Source organism: Ctenocephalides felis, unplaced genomic scaffold, assembly GCF_003426905.1.
Source record: "Ctenocephalides felis isolate EL2017-DRISC unplaced genomic scaffold, ASM342690v1 CF-g0.4_SCAFFOLD_03570, whole genome shotgun sequence".
NCBI classification, from domain to species: Eukaryota; Metazoa; Arthropoda; class Insecta; order Siphonaptera; family Pulicidae; genus Ctenocephalides; species Ctenocephalides felis.
In genome coordinates, this window is record NW_020539724.1 from 13,877,327 (window position 1) to 13,897,141 (window position 19,815).

General features: G+C 28.9%; 2 protein-coding genes and 1 long non-coding RNA gene across 9 annotated transcripts in view; 1 reads left to right on the forward strand and 2 right to left on the reverse strand.

Moving 5' to 3' along the window:
* Positions 1 to 15,161, reverse strand: part of LOC113383268 (fasciclin-1) — a 114,562-nt gene extending 99,401 nt beyond the window's left edge. Inside the window, exon 1 of the mRNA XM_026621518.1 lies at positions 14,895 to 15,161. Within this exon, the coding sequence (XP_026477303.1) occupies positions 14,895 to 15,014 (120 nt within the window). The 5' untranslated portion in view covers positions 15,015 to 15,161. The remainder of the gene's footprint in view (positions 1 to 14,894) is intronic.
* Positions 1 to 19,815, forward strand: part of LOC113383272 — a 130,567-nt gene that overhangs the window by 101,528 nt on the left and 9,224 nt on the right. The gene's annotated exons all lie outside the window — the stretch shown is intronic.
* LOC113383269 (tropomodulin) overlaps positions 17,348 to 19,815 on the reverse strand; it is a 146,228-nt gene continuing 143,760 nt past the window's right edge. For 4 of the 7 annotated variants that reach the window (XM_026621526.1, XM_026621520.1, XM_026621524.1 and 1 more), the window contains one exon: positions 19,608 to 19,711. Coding sequence is in view for 1 of the 7 variants with exons in the window: in XM_026621531.1 (XP_026477316.1) it covers positions 17,917 to 17,966 (50 nt within the window). In the remaining 6 variants the exon portion in view is untranslated. Of the gene's footprint in view, positions 17,967 to 19,607; positions 19,712 to 19,815 lie in introns of those variants that run through there. The other 3 variants (XR_003367725.1, XM_026621531.1, XM_026621530.1) reach the window with 3 other exon arrangements.

Sequence of the window (19,815 nt, forward strand, 5' to 3'; positions counted from 1 at the left end):
CAAATTAGAATAAGTGTAATAGTAAATAGTAAGAAAATAAAACCAAAAGAATTGAATCATTACATGCATACTAATAATATATAAATAAAATATTTTTATTTTAGATTTTTAATGAATATTTTATATCACTTATGATATATTACACAAAGTAAAATAAAAATAGAGTACTATGATGCTGTAAATTCGATAGTAGCTATTCATAAAAATATACTACATAGTATTAAATTACTCTATCAATGGGCGGTTATGCTAAGGACCACATATACACATATGTCCATATACTTATTTATTATTTACAATAATTTCTGCATGCTTTATATACATATATTACATGTTTGCATAAAATCATATACAGTCAACCCTCGGTTTACACGGCACTCTGGGTGCACGGTTCCCCTATTACGCGGAGCTAAAAATCCGACATCTCTCCGACTACACGGACTTCCTATTACACGGTTTTTGTTCAACAGCCCATAAGTTCCTTGCGCAACCTATGAGTGATTATAGGAACTTGATATCAAAAGGGTATTAATGTAAGTTTTGTTATCGACTTTTATCTTTTAGACATGCCTGATTATATAATAGCTGCCTAAGAACACGTTTGAGCTGACTACTGCGTTGCGCCATTTTTTGAATAAGGTGCCAATGTCATATTATGTCATTTCGTCCGTATTACTCCTACTTCAAGTTGCATTTCTTGGTCTCTATACAGCACGACAAAAACGGTGCGATTTGTACTAAACATGAGTCTCTCATAGCACGGTTCCCATACTGCACTATGTAAGGTTCCTCCATAGAACGCACTACGAATCAGCCTGAATTGTATGGTAAATGCGAGTTTTTATAGCACGGTTCCCATACTGCACGGTACGCACTTACCGCGTAAAGCGAGGGTTTACTGTATTAAACTATCACAATTCATATTCGCCATAAATGCAATTAAATTGAAAGACTTTTTGACTGCTTCCATAATTTGTCTCTATTCTTTGCTATTTCGGATTTTGAAGTCATGTAGGTACTTATCAGCGAAGTGATAAATTGCCTTTCTGTCTCCGTAAAGTTACTGGTACATGATCTCAGATTAACTTTATCATTGAAAGCTCGCCTGCAGGTTAAGAGCGACGGAACTTGTTTCAGAGGTCCCGGGTTCGATACCCACTTCGAGCAGACTGTTGTCAGGCAGCAGTGACAACGATTTTCACTTGGAAATATAGATAGCAATATGTTTCCAAGTGAAAATAGCCCTTGCCCGGCATTGCTGCACCAATAAAAAGTCGGACCTATTAGATTAATTCTAATAACAAAAATCATCAAATATGGATGGATTAACCAGTGGGTTACCATCTATAAATACGAAGTAAGGAGAAGTTTCAGCCCAACAGCTCATAGGACGCAAAGTTCTGATTGCTGTTAAAAATATAATAAAAAAAAACTTTATCATTGAAACAATGGTAATATATCCCTTTAAATGTCAATACAATATAATTGTTAGTTTACTAGTATCCCTATTACAATAAATTTTCGCCCAAACGCTTAGTTTCGTCTAATCGCGATACTCAGGCCAGGCCGCCCGGCGTATCCGTGGAGGATAAACATTTGCCCGAGATTCATGAGTGACGCTCCAGTCACTTGCGAATCGCTCGGAAACTGCTCGGTACTCGTCACCGATGACACGACAATGACGTGGATGTTTGTTTACAATACAATTTAGTACAACGGAACTATGCATGCGAAGGGAATGCCTTATTCAAACTGTATATGTACGTGGCATTATATACGGATATTAAACTATATCGCAATATATTATACACAGATGAATATATATTTATATACTAGCAAACCCGACGAACTCCGTTTCGCCACCAGATGGTTTCGTGAGAAAGATGAAGAAATTTTTTGTTTGTTTTATATTTGAAAAGGAAAAATTTGATTTTATTGCACAACAGTAATGCATTTATTTCCATTACAAAAATGAAGTATTTTTTAGTTGAACTTCTTTAAGTGAATAAAAGTGAATCCGCAAATTATCCGTTTCATTGAAGTGCTCTTTGGTAAACCACATTTTTTGTTTTTTGGTCTGACGTTAACACAAACAAAGCGGATGGTTTTCCAACTCGTGAACAGGCAACGTATAACTGCCCATGTGAAAAACAATGATTTTCTAAATAATCTATTTGAAATTTATCCCGCAAACACTAAGCGATTGGCCCTGCGACTTGTTAGTTGTCTTTGCGAACGCAAGGCGAACTGGAAGTTGCAATCGTTTGAAGTCAAACGGAAGACCAGTCGGAATCATTGGTATGTCACCAAATCGCCAGCAATTTTTGATTGAATGGTGAAACTCAGTGCGTGTACATCATTATTCTTTGCGGCAAGAATTGCTTGTTGACTTAACCAAGCATAATTCTGAGAATTCTTACTAATGTTATTACTCGAATTTTCAACTACGATGCGTGAAATTCCAGCAATTTGCATTAAGGCACGATGCCATGCACCACTAATTTTAGCTATAAACCTTGCGGAGCCCGAGACCTTTCCAACGAATGCAAAATTGTCGAAATCGGTTAGTGCGTTCTGGAGTTATATAGTCAGGGAGGAAAACCCGATTTATTTTCATATATATGTAGTTATATATATATATATATATATATATATATATATATATATTTATTGAGAAGTGCTAGAGAATAGCAATTGCAAAATCGTGTCATTCGAGTAATCGAGAGGACAAACCGTGAAGATTTCTAATCAAAACCTCTTCTCATCTAACAGCCGGTTAAGGAGAACAACATCGTCTGCTACAAGCTTAAGTGTTTCAATGTGTTAATTACTAGTTGATCGCCTCTCAATATCAATTTCTCAAATCTGGTTACAATATCATTACCTTCTCTCCATCGTTCCCAACCCTCAGAGTAATGCCTTTCGTCCCATATATCTAGACACTAAATCATATATTTGCGCACCCCATGTTTACATTCAATATTTTTTACATGTCACTATAATGTTTACAACCAAAAATTTAAAATAAATTATGCCGGCAACGAACGCGCTTCTTGATGATTTATTGTTCGCAATACTGGTTCCTGCATGTTGTGCAGCAATGCAATTTATATATCGTAAAAGTAATAAAACATAGTGTAATAGTAATAGTAATATATCATATCTGTATTAAAAACTAGATGACCCGTCAGACGTTGCTCTGTACTTATGTTTACAAGTCAAAAGTTCAAATTTTTTTTAATAACCTATACTGATATTTACCAATTAGTTAAAAATTATGTGTTTTACACTACTGTCTATCCCGAAATGTATATACATCCACCCATATGGATCTTAAATGTACAACTGCTTTAAATAAAATGATGAGTATTTGCTTTTTTCAAAAACATTATAAAACATTCTTTTCTTATAATAAGTTTTTTTTTATCGATATCCGACGTTATTTTGGAAAAAAAATCAAATCACACCACTGAGAGGGAGGTCATCCCCCCGAGAAATGGCAAAGGAGTCTAAATTATTTTCACTTTCAAACTTAAGAGTAAGATAAACCTAATTTCAAAATTCCATGCGAATTGGAGCACAGTAAACAAATTCAGACCCGAAACGCTCCATTGACTTGAGTAAATATTCCATATCCGATGGCAAAAATATGAAAATACTAACGTTTGTATGTGAAAAAGAAAAGGGCTGTTTTTAGAGTTTTCCCGGTAATAATTCGATAAGTTGTAATTCTCGCTGTAAGAACCATCCTTGGACTTCAGCGAGCATTTAAAAAAAAAATGGCCAAATTGGTTCAGGCGTTGTTGAGTTTATGCGCTTACCAACACATTTTGCGATTCATTTTTATATATAAGATGTAGATATATCTTTGAATCGAATTTCCTTACAATAACATCTATGATAAAATGATAAACTAATAAATGAATTAAACCATAGAAATGGGAATGAATGAAAAAATGAATGAATGAAGCAGCAAATGAATGAAACGATAAAAGTGAATATGTGAGTTATTAATTATTTTGCATGACGAAACTAAAATATTCGCAACAGCAAATTAAATATGTAGAGACAATATTCCGTTTTCCATTTACATAACGATATAGCAATGAAAAATTAGATAGCAACGTGAAAAATGTCTACCAATGTCTACTTACAGAAGTATAATAAGAATCCCTTCGTCGTGTCTGGAAAATCGCTTTATTAGCGCAGTTACATTGCCCGGAATAGTTTATTTAAAACTGCGTTTATCACAGGAAAACAAAATGCTTTTCGAAACAAAAACAAAAATCGACAAAGAAAGCGAAGTAAATTTCCTGCAGTCGTTCTTATTTCTGCTACTGTGTAGTTCGCAGTATTTTTTGTACTATTTTATCTCGGAGCATCTTTTGTTGCGAGTTTGCAGAGTTCCTTGTTTTTTGTAGGACGAGATGGCCCCGTTCGTGATTGTAGAAAAACGGGAAAAATGGACACAATCAGCGGGGATTGTACATTCCTTAATTGGATAGTTATCTACGCTTTATCCTCTATGGATCTCTTTTCATTTGAGTTTTGAAGAGCACAAACGATAAATGATAAGTAGAATATATATATATATATATATATATATATATATATATATATATATATAACTAGATGACCCGACAGACGTTGCCCTGTACTTATGTTTACAATTCAAAAGTTTCAATTTTTTTAATAACCTATACTGATATTTACCAATTAGTTAAATATGATTATGTTTTTTACACTACAGTCAATACCGGAATGTATATACATCCGCCCATATGGATCTTAAATGTACAACTGCTTTAAATAAAATGATGAATATTTGCTTTTTTGAAAAACATTACAAAACTTTTTTTCTCATAATTAGTTCTTTCATCGATATCCGACGTTATTTAAAAAAAATGAAATTACACCACTGAGAGGGATGTCATCCCCCCGGGAATTGGAAAAGGAGTCTAAATTGTTTTCACTTTTGAACTTGAGAGTAAGATGAACCTAATTTCAAAATTTCATACGAATTGGAGCACAGTAAAAAAATTCAGACCCAAAACGCTCCATTGACTTGAGTAATCAATATCAATAATATGAAAATACTAACGTTTGTATGTGAAAGAGTAAAGGGCTGTTTCTAGGGTTTTCTTGGTGATTATTCGATTTTTTCTCGCCGTAAGAACCATCCTTGGACTTCAACGAACATTTTGAAAAAAGAATTGGCCAAATTGCTCTAGGCGTTGTTGAATTATGCTCTTACCAACACATTTTGCGATTCATTTTTATATATAAGAAGATAAGATTCACAACAATTCATCATAGTTGTACTAGAAATTTAAAATATTGAACTTGGAGAGTATATTATCCAATAAGTTTTATTTGATTTAACTTAAATTGTAGAGCAAAAATCGTAACGCTCCATATGATTTGATTCGATATTTACATATAAATGTTATGAGTGAGAAATATACATTTCGATTTAATAATCTGTACGGCATGACGGTTTTGAAATTCGTCGTTGCAGCAATAAAAATGGGTTGCTGAGTTTCACCGACATGTATTCACATAAATATTATATATATATATATATATATATATATATATATATATAATCCAGAAATAGAGAATTTGAGCGTAAAACATCCGTATATTGACGTCGTCACTGAACCCATATATATTGTGATCGTCATTTCCTTTGATGGCGTTATTTTGATACATCGTACAACCCAACAATTTTGTCGAGAGCAATTTTCAAACAGGCATTTTATATTTAATGAATTCATTCATCATAAAAATGCCGTAAAAAATTCCTTCGGAATATTTTTCCTCCATACATATTTATATTTATAATATGGATTTACAGTACAACTTTTGATGATAAATGAAAAACCATAATTATTAATTTGTTTGTTGAATTGCTATTGTTGAAACTTTTGTCAATTAATTGTAAGTATGATTCCAAAAAATATATGCTGAGGTCTGTAAAACTATAATTGAGTTCATGTACCTCATGCAACATGATGTTTGGAGAAAAGTAGCGTTAAAGTTTTCGCGGAACGTATAAAGCTTCATAACCATGTAAGTGGAAACCATAAAAGCTATTAAAACACTGTACTTGAAATATATATGTACATATAACCATGACTGTATATATAGGAAATTATTCAGAAACTAGGCCAACAACGAAATTAATGCAAGTGCATTAAAAATGAATACGTTGTATTCTCCGAATGGCTGTTAATTCAATTAAAACATTATGATGTGCTCCATTAATGATGATAAAAATATGATTACCACGAAAACTCTCTTCCAATCCGTTTTTAAGCATTTCTGTTAATTGATGCTTTCTTATCAGAATTAAAAATTCTTAAAGATCAATTTTTTAGTTCTTCTTAATTTTATAAAAATCTATAGATAGTGTCATAAAATATTATTAGGCATGATTATAGATTACTAAATTTAGCACAAACTAGTAGGGTGCATGGCATCGTTCCTTAAGGCCAATTGCTGGAACTTCCCGTACCAAAAATTATTTTTTTTTAAAAAGATTAACATTTTTGAAAATGAAACTATAGATTTTTGACAAATATTCACTTTTTGTTGAAAAAAAACTTTTTGAAAAAAAATGTTTTCTTTATTTTTAAATATTTTGGAAATTCTGAACTTTTTTTAAAGCTGCTTTAACTGCATAGAGACGAAATTCGAATAATTGAAATCGGTTGATGAAAATCGGTGCTCCCGAAATCGTCGATGAAAATTTGTATCCGCACACACACATACACTCACATACACACTCACATACATCCATTTTTTCTAAGGTATGCCAAAATGTTCAGAATCCTTTGAAAAGTAAAGATATTTTTGCGATTACTATAACTTACTTGAAACGAAAAATTCCCAATGATCTCATAAATAGCCATTTGTAAACGCTAACATTCATATTATTATTATTATTATTATTATTATTATTATTATTATTATTTCTAATATTGTTATTTTGTTATATTTATTATTATCTGTCACTTATTGTTTTAATTCCACTTTATTGTTTTTCTAGTATTATTTTATTATCCAGAAATTTTATTTATTTTATTTATTAATTTTTTTTTTATTATTTGCTTTTATTTTATATTAAATTATCATACTACGGATATCATTTTAATGTAAATTCTATCCTTTTTACTCTTATTTATTTAAATTTGTTATTGTTTACTATTATTACTAGATGTTAAACTATTTAACAATTGTAATAAATATTGTAATAATAAAAAAACTACAACTTACTCTACGGGAAGTTAATTATAAATTTCGATTTTTTTATAAATGAAATATTTTGGTAGATGTTATTATTTTTAACTCTGTTTACTATTTATTGATCAGAATTAGAAACACCTGAGTGCATTATTTTAGTTTTTGTTAATTTTATGAAAACTATAATTAGCTTTATAAAATGTTATTAGACATTGTTGTAGATTATTATATTCAGCACAAATTATGTGATTAGCATTTTACTAAAAATTTAGTATTTTGGAAGATATAACTCTATATTCACTTTACCAATAATTGATGTATCGGTATCGGAATCTCAAGAGTGCATTTATGTAAACTATATTACAATGAGTAAACATATTTCTATAAAATAAATTTTCGTTCTGTTTTGAGATTTAATATAAAGTTCCCATGAGATTTCAGCAATTGAATAAGCAATTTTAATGTATCAATCAAATCGTATTTGGACTACCAGAAGTACATTTCAAATTTCAATTAGAGGAACTCGCAACGGCAAAACTATAACTAAATTACCTTTAATACTATAATATATATAGGATTAAAGATATATACATATATATCTTCATTTCCATGGAGTTGTGTAATAAATTGAACGAAACTAGTTACGTATTTCGGATGAGCAAACTACAAACTAAAATGTACGCAAAGCAAAGTTCGGGCTTAACTCTATGCGCTCGTAACAATCAATTTAATTTTTTTTGCACATGTATATATACACATAAATTAAAAATAAATTAATATAGATTAAACAGTATGTGAGTAATCGTTGTGTTCCAACAATTACCAAAACTATTCTTTATCCTCGCACTATGTGAAAATCTACATCTGCAAACAAGTTTAAAACTTTACTTGGAGAGTCCATTGAAGCGAATTCGCTAGTATTAAAATGATTTACAATCGACATATATTCCATAGCCTAAAATATAAGCAAATTCTGTTCAGGAGCTGCATACAACATATCCATAAATTTCCAGAGCAAAGTTTTAAGTTAAATATTAGTGAAGTTTATAAGCCGCAACTGGGCGATGTATAATCCGATGGGAATAACTACATGGCGGATGAATTTATTAAACATGGACATGAGTTTGTTCAATATTTATTTTAAAATATTTGACAACGATCAAATAATTTTGGTTGTTTTAAAATTCATGATAAAATAGGGTCACAGCTAAGTAGTAATTAATTAATTAATTACATGAGATTATTTGGTAAAATGTATATAGTTGCTTTGATTTATACAATGTAGGGTCAGATTGTTTAGGCCGCAATCCGTAATTTAATTAGTGTAAAATTCTTTACATTTCAAGAGTAGGTATTATTTCGTAAAAGCTTTATGCACTTGCTGGAATTACAAGTCCATTTCATGGAGAACAAGTCAGCTTTTTATACTATATATACGCACATATATATAATATATATATATATATATATATATATATATATATAAATATATATATATATATATATATATATAATGTTATCCATTCACATATTTCTACGCCTGTGGACGAATAGTGAATTTATATGCAAACAATAGTGCGAGGTCACAAACGCATAATAATTTCTCGATGTTGTTTCATCAGAATTGACAACAAATTATAGCAAAATACATACATATATATATATATATATATATATATATATATATATATATCCAGTCAATAACCATTTGATTTATGGTCAAAGCACAAATTTTAGTTATCGAACCACTTCAAAAGTTCATAATATATTATGATTTTATGAGCTGAGCTAATGTTTTTCCACATTATTACATATAGTAATTTGAGAACATATGTTCCTTGATAGCCACTCATATCGTATATCAATTATTTGACTTTCATTACCATTATACATATCGCTTTCGGGTACTTATTAATTTGATTAATCTACATATTTCAAATAATATTAATATTCAGTAATCTATTATATAATTAAATTTTTTATATAAAAGTAACAATAGCCTTCTGTTTCGTTTATCTACAACGCCGTCAAAATCAATTAAATTTAAAATTTGATACGTGATCTTACTGCTGTCATCCGAGCCTTTGGACCAAAACAAGATATTTGAATATTTCTCGAGTTACCATCATGAGTTGTTCATGTGCCAGTTTCATTATTCGTTCATTAGAAGCAGAGCCGTGTCTTATGTAAACTACATTTATAAAAAAAATTACGTTTATCCTAAAAGACACAAGTTAAATTGTAGAGATATAAAAAATACTAGCGTTGTGATAACTTCTTAATGACGTGGCTATATAGATGGCATTTCAACGTTTTGTCTGTATCTTTTTGATGAATTTTTAATTAGATGATTTTTCATTGGATATAACAGTGTCGCAAAAAGACTATTTTTTTCTTGGAACTTTTGATTTTGAACTTTCACTTCAAAGGGGGAAGTCTGCTTTAGAGGCTTCAAAAAACCGATTTTTTTTTGCAAATATGTTTTCCAAAACTAGCCAAGAATATATCATTAAAATTTCAGAAAAAAAATCAAATTATTTTCGGAATTACAGAAGAAATAATAAGCAACCGGGACAGATACAAAAAAAAACTAAACGTCCTATCGAAACGAGACAAAATTCATTGCATTCAGGATTAAATTTTTTTCTAGTTGAACCTAGAAAACTCAAAAAGTTATTAATTCAATCTTTAAACAATCTAAATTGAAATTTTGTATAAAAACATGATTTTTTACAAGTTGCGAAATATTGGTAAATTTTTCATTTTTTTCTGGCTTTTTTAGGTTCAAATAGAATCTATACTATTGAAAATATAAATGTGATTTGATACTTTTTTCGGATGGAAATCGTGACATGCAATTTTCTCGCCAAATGAACATATATTTTAATGAAAAAAAATGAGAATTCTGAAATATATAACAGTAAAACCCGAAAGTTCCGTTTCTAATAAATATTTAAATCCCTACCTAAAAATTCCTCAAAAAAGCAATTTTTAAAGCCTCTAAAGCAGGCTCCCGCCGCCCTTAAGCACTTTAAAATCTTTATTTTTCTTAACTGTTTACCAAAGCGTTTGATCATAGATTGATTGCGATCTATAGGGTTTCCACAGATTTTTTTCTAGATTTTTTTAATTATACCGGCTATTTCAATATTACAAAATACTCTTGTTTTTATGTCTTTTTTCTCCTCAGCCCTCTGCTTAAATATTATTTCGTATGTGTGTCCACGAACCGATCTGAGTTCCGAGAATCGCGTTTACTGGACGCTTACTAATTGTCGAGGAAGAAAATGACTCATAGATCGTATTGTGAATAATCGTGGACGACGCTGAATTTAATATGCAACGTGAATACGGAGTTTTTGCCTTGAGAACGGATCGATTGTACTACTATTGACTGCATAACAATTCATTTTTCTATAAATAGTAAAAGATAAGAAATAATATAAGATAAATTTTTGGCTTTGAAGGCTCAAAAGTGGATGTAACTAATAACGTTTTTTATTTTTTTGAACAGGTCCATCGTCCATTCTTATCACCAAATTAATTTATTTTAGGTGTTATTATCATAATTAAGTTCGACATGGTAACTTATATTTATTGACAGTAACTTATTATTATTTTTTAATTAAATTGTTGTAACTAAAGACTATGAATCTCGGCTTGAATTCTATATACTAGCTACGACTAACGCTATATGTCATATGTGATTCTACTTAGCGCCTTAATGGTACATTTTATGTACATTTTTATAAGGTAAAAATACCTATTGGAATATTTAAAAAAATCAGTAATTTTTAATGGTAAGCCAAGTAGAAAAAAAATTAGTACACGTCAGAGATTTTGCCTTATCTTAATTGCGCCAAATATTACAGAAGTATTTCCTTACATTATATATATTTAGATGACATTATATATATATATATATATATATATATATTTATATTTATTATATATTATATATATAAATTATATATAATAAAATATATATTTATATATATTTATACATATGTGCGTATATCTAATAGAAAAAGCTGACTAGTTCTCCATGAAATGGAATTGTAATTCCAGCAAGTGCATAAAGCTTTTACGAAATAATACCTACTCTTGAAATGTAAAGAATTTTACACTAATTAAATTTACTGAAGAACAATTAAAATCATTTTGAAATTCACTCTTAATTAAAATAATAATAAGCTAGTGGGGCGCATGGCAACGTGCCTTAAGGCAACTTGCTGGAACTTCCGTACCAATTTTTTTTTAAAAGAATAACTTTAAAAGATTAATATACTTATTGTTAAAATCTCTATAAAATATCTGATAATTTGATGTGCATATGTCTAATGATTATTTTTGATTGCCAAATGGCATTTTTTTTTACTTTTTCACTAGATTTCCGAAACCGCTAGACCTGCCTTCATGAAAATTTAATCAGTTCTTCATCTTGTCAGTAAAAGTAAAATGTTTTTTGAATTATTCAAATCGGACGCTCTGTTCTCTTAAAAACTGAATTACCGTTTTGGCACTTTTTGCCCCGTATCATCGAAACGGCTAGACCTGTCTATGCCAAAAACTAATCAGCACGTCTCCTTATCAACAGCAATCGAATGTTTTTTAAATAATTAAAATCGGTTGAACCGTGTTCCCGAAATCGTCGACGAAAATTTGTATCCGCACACACGCACACACACACACACACACACACACACACACACTCACATACACACACATACATCATTTTTTTCTAAGGTATGCCAACATGTTCAGAAACCTCTGAAATGTAAAGATAGATAAAAAATTTCATTTTAACCACGGGAAGTTAATAATTATGGATTTTGTATTTGCATATCATATGGTAGATGAACTTAATATAACACCTAGTAAAGAATTCAATAATAACACAAGTTGGAAGCATACTCACCAAATTAACAATAATATTATTGATAAAGATATCCAATAGAGATGAGGTTTTAAAAATATTCATATATGGCCAGAATGTAGAAATTAAATGAATATAGAGTGCATACTCTATGCAGAATAATAACAGATTATAGATAATCTACTACGAATAATAATTTCTTTTACAAGCCATCATTAAAATTATATTTAAAATAACAAAAATTTTATTCCTCACTTCAATGTTCATGCTAACAGATTTATCTTAATTGGCTAATTACATTTAAAACTTTAAAATATTTTTGTCAGAAACTTCAATATCTCTTTATAACTAAAGCCAAGAGCCAGAGTTTAATGTTACATCTAACAAAGAAATAAAATTTTACGTTTCAAAAGTTCTTTTACCATGCGTTCCTCGACCAGCTCAAAGTATATAATTACATAAAATATGTTTCTTATAAAATCTGATACGAATTAAATCTAATAAAAAAATCACCGTTGTATTTAAGAAACAGGTGATACACGTTTGCGGTTGTTGTGTACGTCTAGACAGGTGTAGGAGAAGAGATACAACTCGCGAAGAAATACGCGGACAAACTTAATTGGTAAAAAACGTGTCCGTCAGTTTGTTTGTGAAGGAATTTATATTGTATACAAACTAAAACGTGTGTTTAGGACGCGATCTACACAAAAGGCGATAAAAAATAGTCGGTGAAGTAATAGATTTTTTCAAAGCTTTAAAAAAAAACAGTCCCTCTACATTATTGAGAGCGAAGTATATCAATATTGTATTTCTTCTTTCCATTTTGTTACAATTTTGTTTTCTATTTCAAGTTAAATTTCAAAGCAATCACACATTCTTGCGACTCGTAATTCTAAATCAATCAATAGGCTGAAAATACTCACGATCAGTATATGTGGGTTGTTGAAAATATTTCAAATATATCAACATTATTTATTCTAAATCTATCATGACTGAATTCATTGTATACTCACAAAGATTGAAAGAAATTTAAATAGCTTACTAGTATAGTCGTGTATTTTTATATTTGGTAGAAAATTCGGATATTATTCTTGCGTTGCATACAAAAATGCATGTAGAAGTAAGTACAATGTACAATAATCTAAAAAAATATATTGTGCACTGGTAATTTCTATTCTAAAAATTGTCAAATCATTCTAGATTTTTTTTAGAACTGCTGAATGATTGCACTCTATATAAAACATATAGATGTAAATAAATAAATTTGAATATTTTTAAATGTATGTTTTTTTAAAATTTACTAGCGATTACAATGAAACAAAACATAAAAATGTATAATCATAATATAGTATAGAATATGTATATTATTTAAATTTTCACTAGTAATTTTCTTCTGTTACAATGTTTAAAATATTTTTTTAAAACTACTATATGCTTATCAGCATTCAGCAGTCGAAACATAACAAATATTTATCGTTTTATATATATATATATACATATATATATATATATATATATATATTATATATATATATATATATATATATATATATATATTACATATGTATATTTTAGGGTGGTCCTTAATATGGACATTTTCAAATTTCCTTGCTCCCAAGGGCTCAAATGGTTCCAAATTGATAAAAAACAATTCTCCGAAAGTTTTAGCTCTTAATATTAACTTTTAGATAGTGCGCAATTCAATCAAACTTCGTATGGAAATAGCATGGAAAACAATTTGAAAATTTGAATAAAACTCATTCATTTGTTCGCTAAAGTATATCTAAAAACATTTTTAAAATTTTTGAAAATTTTTTCATGCTGATTCCATACAAAACTTTGATTGATTGCGCACTATCTAAAGAACTATATTAAGTGCTAAAACTTTCAGAAAATTGTTTTTTATCAATTTGGAACCATTTGAGCCCTTATGGGAGCAAGGAAATTCGAAAATGTCCATATTAAGGACCACCCTAATATATATATATATATATATATATATATATATGTACGTATATGTATATGTATATTATTTACATGTATCGTATCTTTTTTTAATTTTGATAGTTAGGCTGCAAAAATCTGGAGAAATTTTAGTATAAACCATTCTCGTTAATATTTTTGAATATTGACATAGCTTGAGTCAGGTATTCTCACTTTGATTCAAATTTTACTTGCATGCAAAATATTGATATATACCATAAACATATTAGTGTATAGAAATATATTGTTAAATATTCCACATTTTTTTGTAAACATGATTGTACAATTTTAAACGTGCAGAATAAATAATTTCAACTATATATCAATTATTTAGCTGCCAAATTCTCGAGAAATACCTATTAGTATAAAATCGTTTTTATTGATTATTTCAAATATGGCAAATCGTTTGAAAATATTTTTTCAATGATATTAATGGATAGTTCAACATTGAATTTTATAATGATGTGAATAATTATGAACTACAAAATACTAACGAAAAAATGGGGAGCTCCTTCATAGGGAATAAAACATGTCATTTTCCGACAACTCTATAATTAAGGCTCATAAATTTATATAACTAACATGTAACATGTAATTACGAATATATATCGATCAAAAATATCAAGAGACTTGTAATGGCTTATTTTAAAAAAATGTTTGTTATTTTAAAAAAGTGGATTATATCTTTTGTATTCTTACCGACTGAAAAATAATTTTTGAGTTGGTAATAATATATATAAACATATATAAATATAATATAATAATAATATATAAATTAGTTATAATTTACCTGTGACAAATCCGAATCATCCCTGATCTTTTCCTCTACGCTGATGGTCCTGGCTGCGATGACCACCGGAACCACAAATATTAAACCCACAATGATCGAAAATCGACTTTCCGGCGACATTTTATTGTTTATAATAATTCACAATAGTTTATTTGAAATATCACTATTAATTTTATCACTATTTTAAACGGCAGCACACAGAGATTTAAATTTGATTTAGTTCATTTTGGCATATAGTTACGATCTTAAAGAACTTGTCGGCGCGGACCACCAACCAACATCACCTAACGTAAGATATATTTTTTTTAAAAAAATAGAGAATTGATGGAAAATTATATAGGAAAACAAAAGTGAGATAACATAAGGCGTTATGTGCTAATAAATTATTTTGCAAAATTAATTGCGCAAAAAAGCACATACAGGTAAATGCATGTGTATGCACTTAATTGTATAACTACTGAAACGTTAAAGTAAATCAAAACAAATTTTTCAATATAATAAATGCATCAAACAAATTACCTAGATTAATTTTTTACGTCGTGATCTTTAATCCATAACAATCAATACCTCGTACTAAATTACTAATTACAAGTAGAGAATCAAATATCATCTACCTACTTTCGACTGCCGAACGGAAACTGTTTGAATTTGTATGTATGAAACAGGTTTCACGACAGCCTATCCCCACCGTGGCCCCTGAAAGAGGCGACAAAGCGCTTGCGAGCCGCGTTTGCGCCGGTACGAATTACCGGGGACATCTAGGCCCTAGACGACGACTAGCATATTTGCGAACCTTGCACGCACTCCGAGAACCTATACTATAGGTCCTATAGGTATCTTAATTGATTATTAACTTCCCGTAGGAAAGTGCCCTAATTGCCTTAAGACAGAATTCCACTTACAGCTAGTTTCATTATTAGCTTTTGCCATTATTAATTTCCCGAAGGAAAATATGTTTTTTGCGAAAAAATCCGATTGGCTAATTTTATGTTCTCCCGACGTTTCAAATGATTCTGAAACGAATGAGACCAAATCATTGAAGTTTGAAACCGAAAAATTGTTGCGATAAAAGTTTGAAACTAGTGGAGTGCATGGCATCATGCCTTAAGGCAAATTGCTGGAACTTCCGTATTAAATTGTTTTTACGAATTACCGTAATTAAAAATCTTGCCACGGAACCCAAAATGTGTACACATTATTAAAATCTCTATAAAATATATGATGATTTGATATACATATGTCCAATGAACATTTTTGACCGCCAAAAGACGTTTTTTTAACTTATTTTTATTGAAAGTCCATAACCGTTAGACCTGCCTCTCCAAAAATTTAATCAGTTTTTTATCTTGTCAATACAAGTAAAATGATTTTTGAATTATTAAAATTGGACACTCTATTCTCTCAAAAACTGAGTTACCGTTTTTGGCACTTTTTACCCGTATCTTCGGAACGGCCAGACCTGCCTATGCCAAAAACTAATCAGCACGTGTCCTTATTAATAGGAATCGAATGTTTTTTGAATTATTCAAATCGGTTGATCCGTGCTCCCGAAATCGTCGACGAAAATTTGTATCCGCCCACACACACACACAATACATCCATTATTTCTAAGGTATGCCAAAATATTCAGAATCCTTAGAAACGTAAAGATATATAAAAATTTTCATTTTCGATTTTTTTGCGATTACTATAACTTGCCCTACGGGAAGTTAACAATGAGACCAAACTTGAACCAAATCATCAAGTTTGAAACCGAAAAATTGTTACAATAAAAGTTTGAAATTTCGAAAAGTTTCAATAAAACAAACCTTGATGATTCTTTATAATTAAACACTGATGTTTTCTAAGACCAGGAACAAAGTTTCATAAAAAAGTCGTAATTTTTTTTTTAAAGAAGAAACGATGTGGCTGATGTCCAAATAATGAGATTTAAGTAATAAAACACTGATTCGGTATAATTAATTTAATTCAGGATAAAAACTTCAGTACAACCTAGACAACTAAATAAAATATAGTGATCCATCTTTTAATTAATCTTCTTCGAAATAATACAATCCACATTTATATAAATTTTGCAATTTTATGAACTCGTGTATGCATGAGAGTTACAAGCGCTATTAATAGTGCACAATTATATTTTGAATTTGTGAATATTAGAAAAAGTAAATAATTATGATATATTTATATCATTTGGCTAAAATTAATTTTTCTTAATATATTAATAAAATATTATACATACCAGATGTATGTGAATACATCATAATTGCATTTCATACATGTATTCATATTATATATATATATATATATATATATATATATATATATATATATATATATGTAATTTAAAATATATTTTATAATACAGATAAAATTTATGAAATTATAATTTACATATATATATTTGCATATATTAATGAACTTAAAAACTAATTCAATTAACCTAAGGTTGTGTCTCTAACGCCAAAAGCAGTTTGGGTCATACTTTGTTAAATTTATGCATTTTAGCTCGAAAATAACATCTCGTTATATAAAATAGACAAAAGCTAGAAAACATTAAATAAAATATTATCCTTCAATAAAAGAAATCTATGAGCATGTGCGTTGTTTTATACAAAAGGCACCCGGTCAAATAATTCTGTTTACGAAACAAGCAATATTGTTTTAATACATCTAATATATAAAGCTAGTAGAGCATTCTATATCCTATTATAAAATTTCAACTTCGAGCCCAAGATCACAAATAGCTACAAATATTTCAAGCAAAGCGAAAATTTGAAATGTTAACAAGAATAATATGCTCATAAAAACATTGAAATTAATCTGTAAAACTTTATCCTTTTGAATAAATTATATCAATTGTGTGTTAAATTAACCCTAAATGTTTCCAAAGTATGAAAAATGTACAACGTACATTAACAAACAATTGTGCAAAATATTTGTATAAGTATAAAATGTTATGTGGTGGCAGTTCCATTGTAGCACAGTATAATAAGATGTTTAAACAATTTATTATACTTTTTATTTAGCAAATTAAATAGTTGCGAGAGAATAGTCCCATCCTGCGCATGCGATCTGAAATTAAAAAAAAATTGAATAATAAAGATATAAATATAAATTTTACATGTAAAGTGTATATGCTACTTAATAGCATGCTTATGTTTTTTCCGTAAACCTAAATACAACGGTTTCGAAAATAGTACAAAAGCAAGCTTGGTTGTAGCTTGTGTTATCCAGGTTTTATAAAAAAAATAATTTACAAATGCTGTTTATTATATTGTGGCACTTGGCTACAGTGTTTTATGAAAATATATAAATATTTAGTTGATTATATTTAGAATATTATTAATTTGTATAAATATTTTTTCTTAGTGTTATTAGTAATCTCACCGGCACCACCAATTTGAATAATTATTTTTTGGTAAATAAATAATACAAACTAGTGAAATATAATCGACTAAATTTATTTATTTCTACACATAATAAAATACTGTCGCCTTGTATCGCCACAATATAATAAATATATGTATTCCATTAAATCCATTTTTAGGGTAGAAATAATGAACCTGGTTTATGTGGAAAGTATTGTGTGGAAAATACAAAATAATGCGTGAAGTATGTATAAATGATATAGTTAAAACATTACATAACGATTTCGTTATATAAAATCAAATATAAATGTTGATAAAATGATACCAAAGCATACATATAACAAAATGACTGATGTGCTTTAGCCTTGTGACTTTAATTTAAGAAGCAATTAGAACACTTCTAACTAATCAATAAATTATTCACACACACATCTAGAAAAATACACCCAGTACATTAAAGAAATATAAATTTACAATGTAACGATATTATTTATGATGATACTATTTATACCATAGCAAATTTTATGCATAAATGATTTAATGAAAATCAGTTTCGTATGCAAAATGAAGGTAATCAATTTTCGATAGCCAAAGCAGCAATTAAAACTCAATTATGTGCGCTCTAATCCATAGATTGATATCTCAAAATTTCGTTTTAAATCGATCAGGGTCGTGTAATTAGTTTTCTGGAAATGGAATATACCAATAAATATAATAGACGATAGTATATGATAGATAAATATCGAAAGAACAGTATAGAATTTCTAAGAACGTGTTATGATAAAAATTTTCATCGATAGCACTAATGCAAATTTAAATTTTAGAAATTATAGCTTAGCACTTAGTGAGTTTGGCATGAGCAAAACAATTAAATAAAAAATAATTTAGGAAACAAACAACGTACTTTATCTAAAAAAATGTAAATTGGGATTAGTATGAATTATATGAGTTAATAAACAATTGAAAATTGCCAATTTATAATAAGCAGTAAAGTTGCAAGTTAATTTCGTTAGTTATATGCTAATATTAATAATAAAATTCTAACATGCTATTAAATTATTGCTTTTGCAGAACAAAGTTATTTTTAATAGACTTCATAAAGATTCGTATGATATTTGAGTTATGTCTTTATTATGAGCCGATCATAGCATAAAAGATAATAACAATCTATTTTTTTTAATTATTGCTGATACAAATCATAGATGTAAAATTTAACTATTTCTTCTCACATCTATCTATGATATGTATTTGTGAATTTCAAAGCAAAAGTGAACATTATATGAAAAATTTAATAGTGAAAATAATGAAATGATGTGTAAAAAAATATCCAGTATTGTATACGTACTGTTTGGTTGGATGAAATCTAGCGGCAATTTCACAATTCTTTGTTTTACATATAGGTTTAGATATTTTAGAACTACGTGCGCTGGTTTTGGCGAGACACTCTTACTGCAACATCGAAAAATACAAGAAAAAACATTCAGTACAGGAAAATACACTTTGAAAAGAAAATTATTAATAATCAGCTACGTTTTAGTATACAACAATCAAAT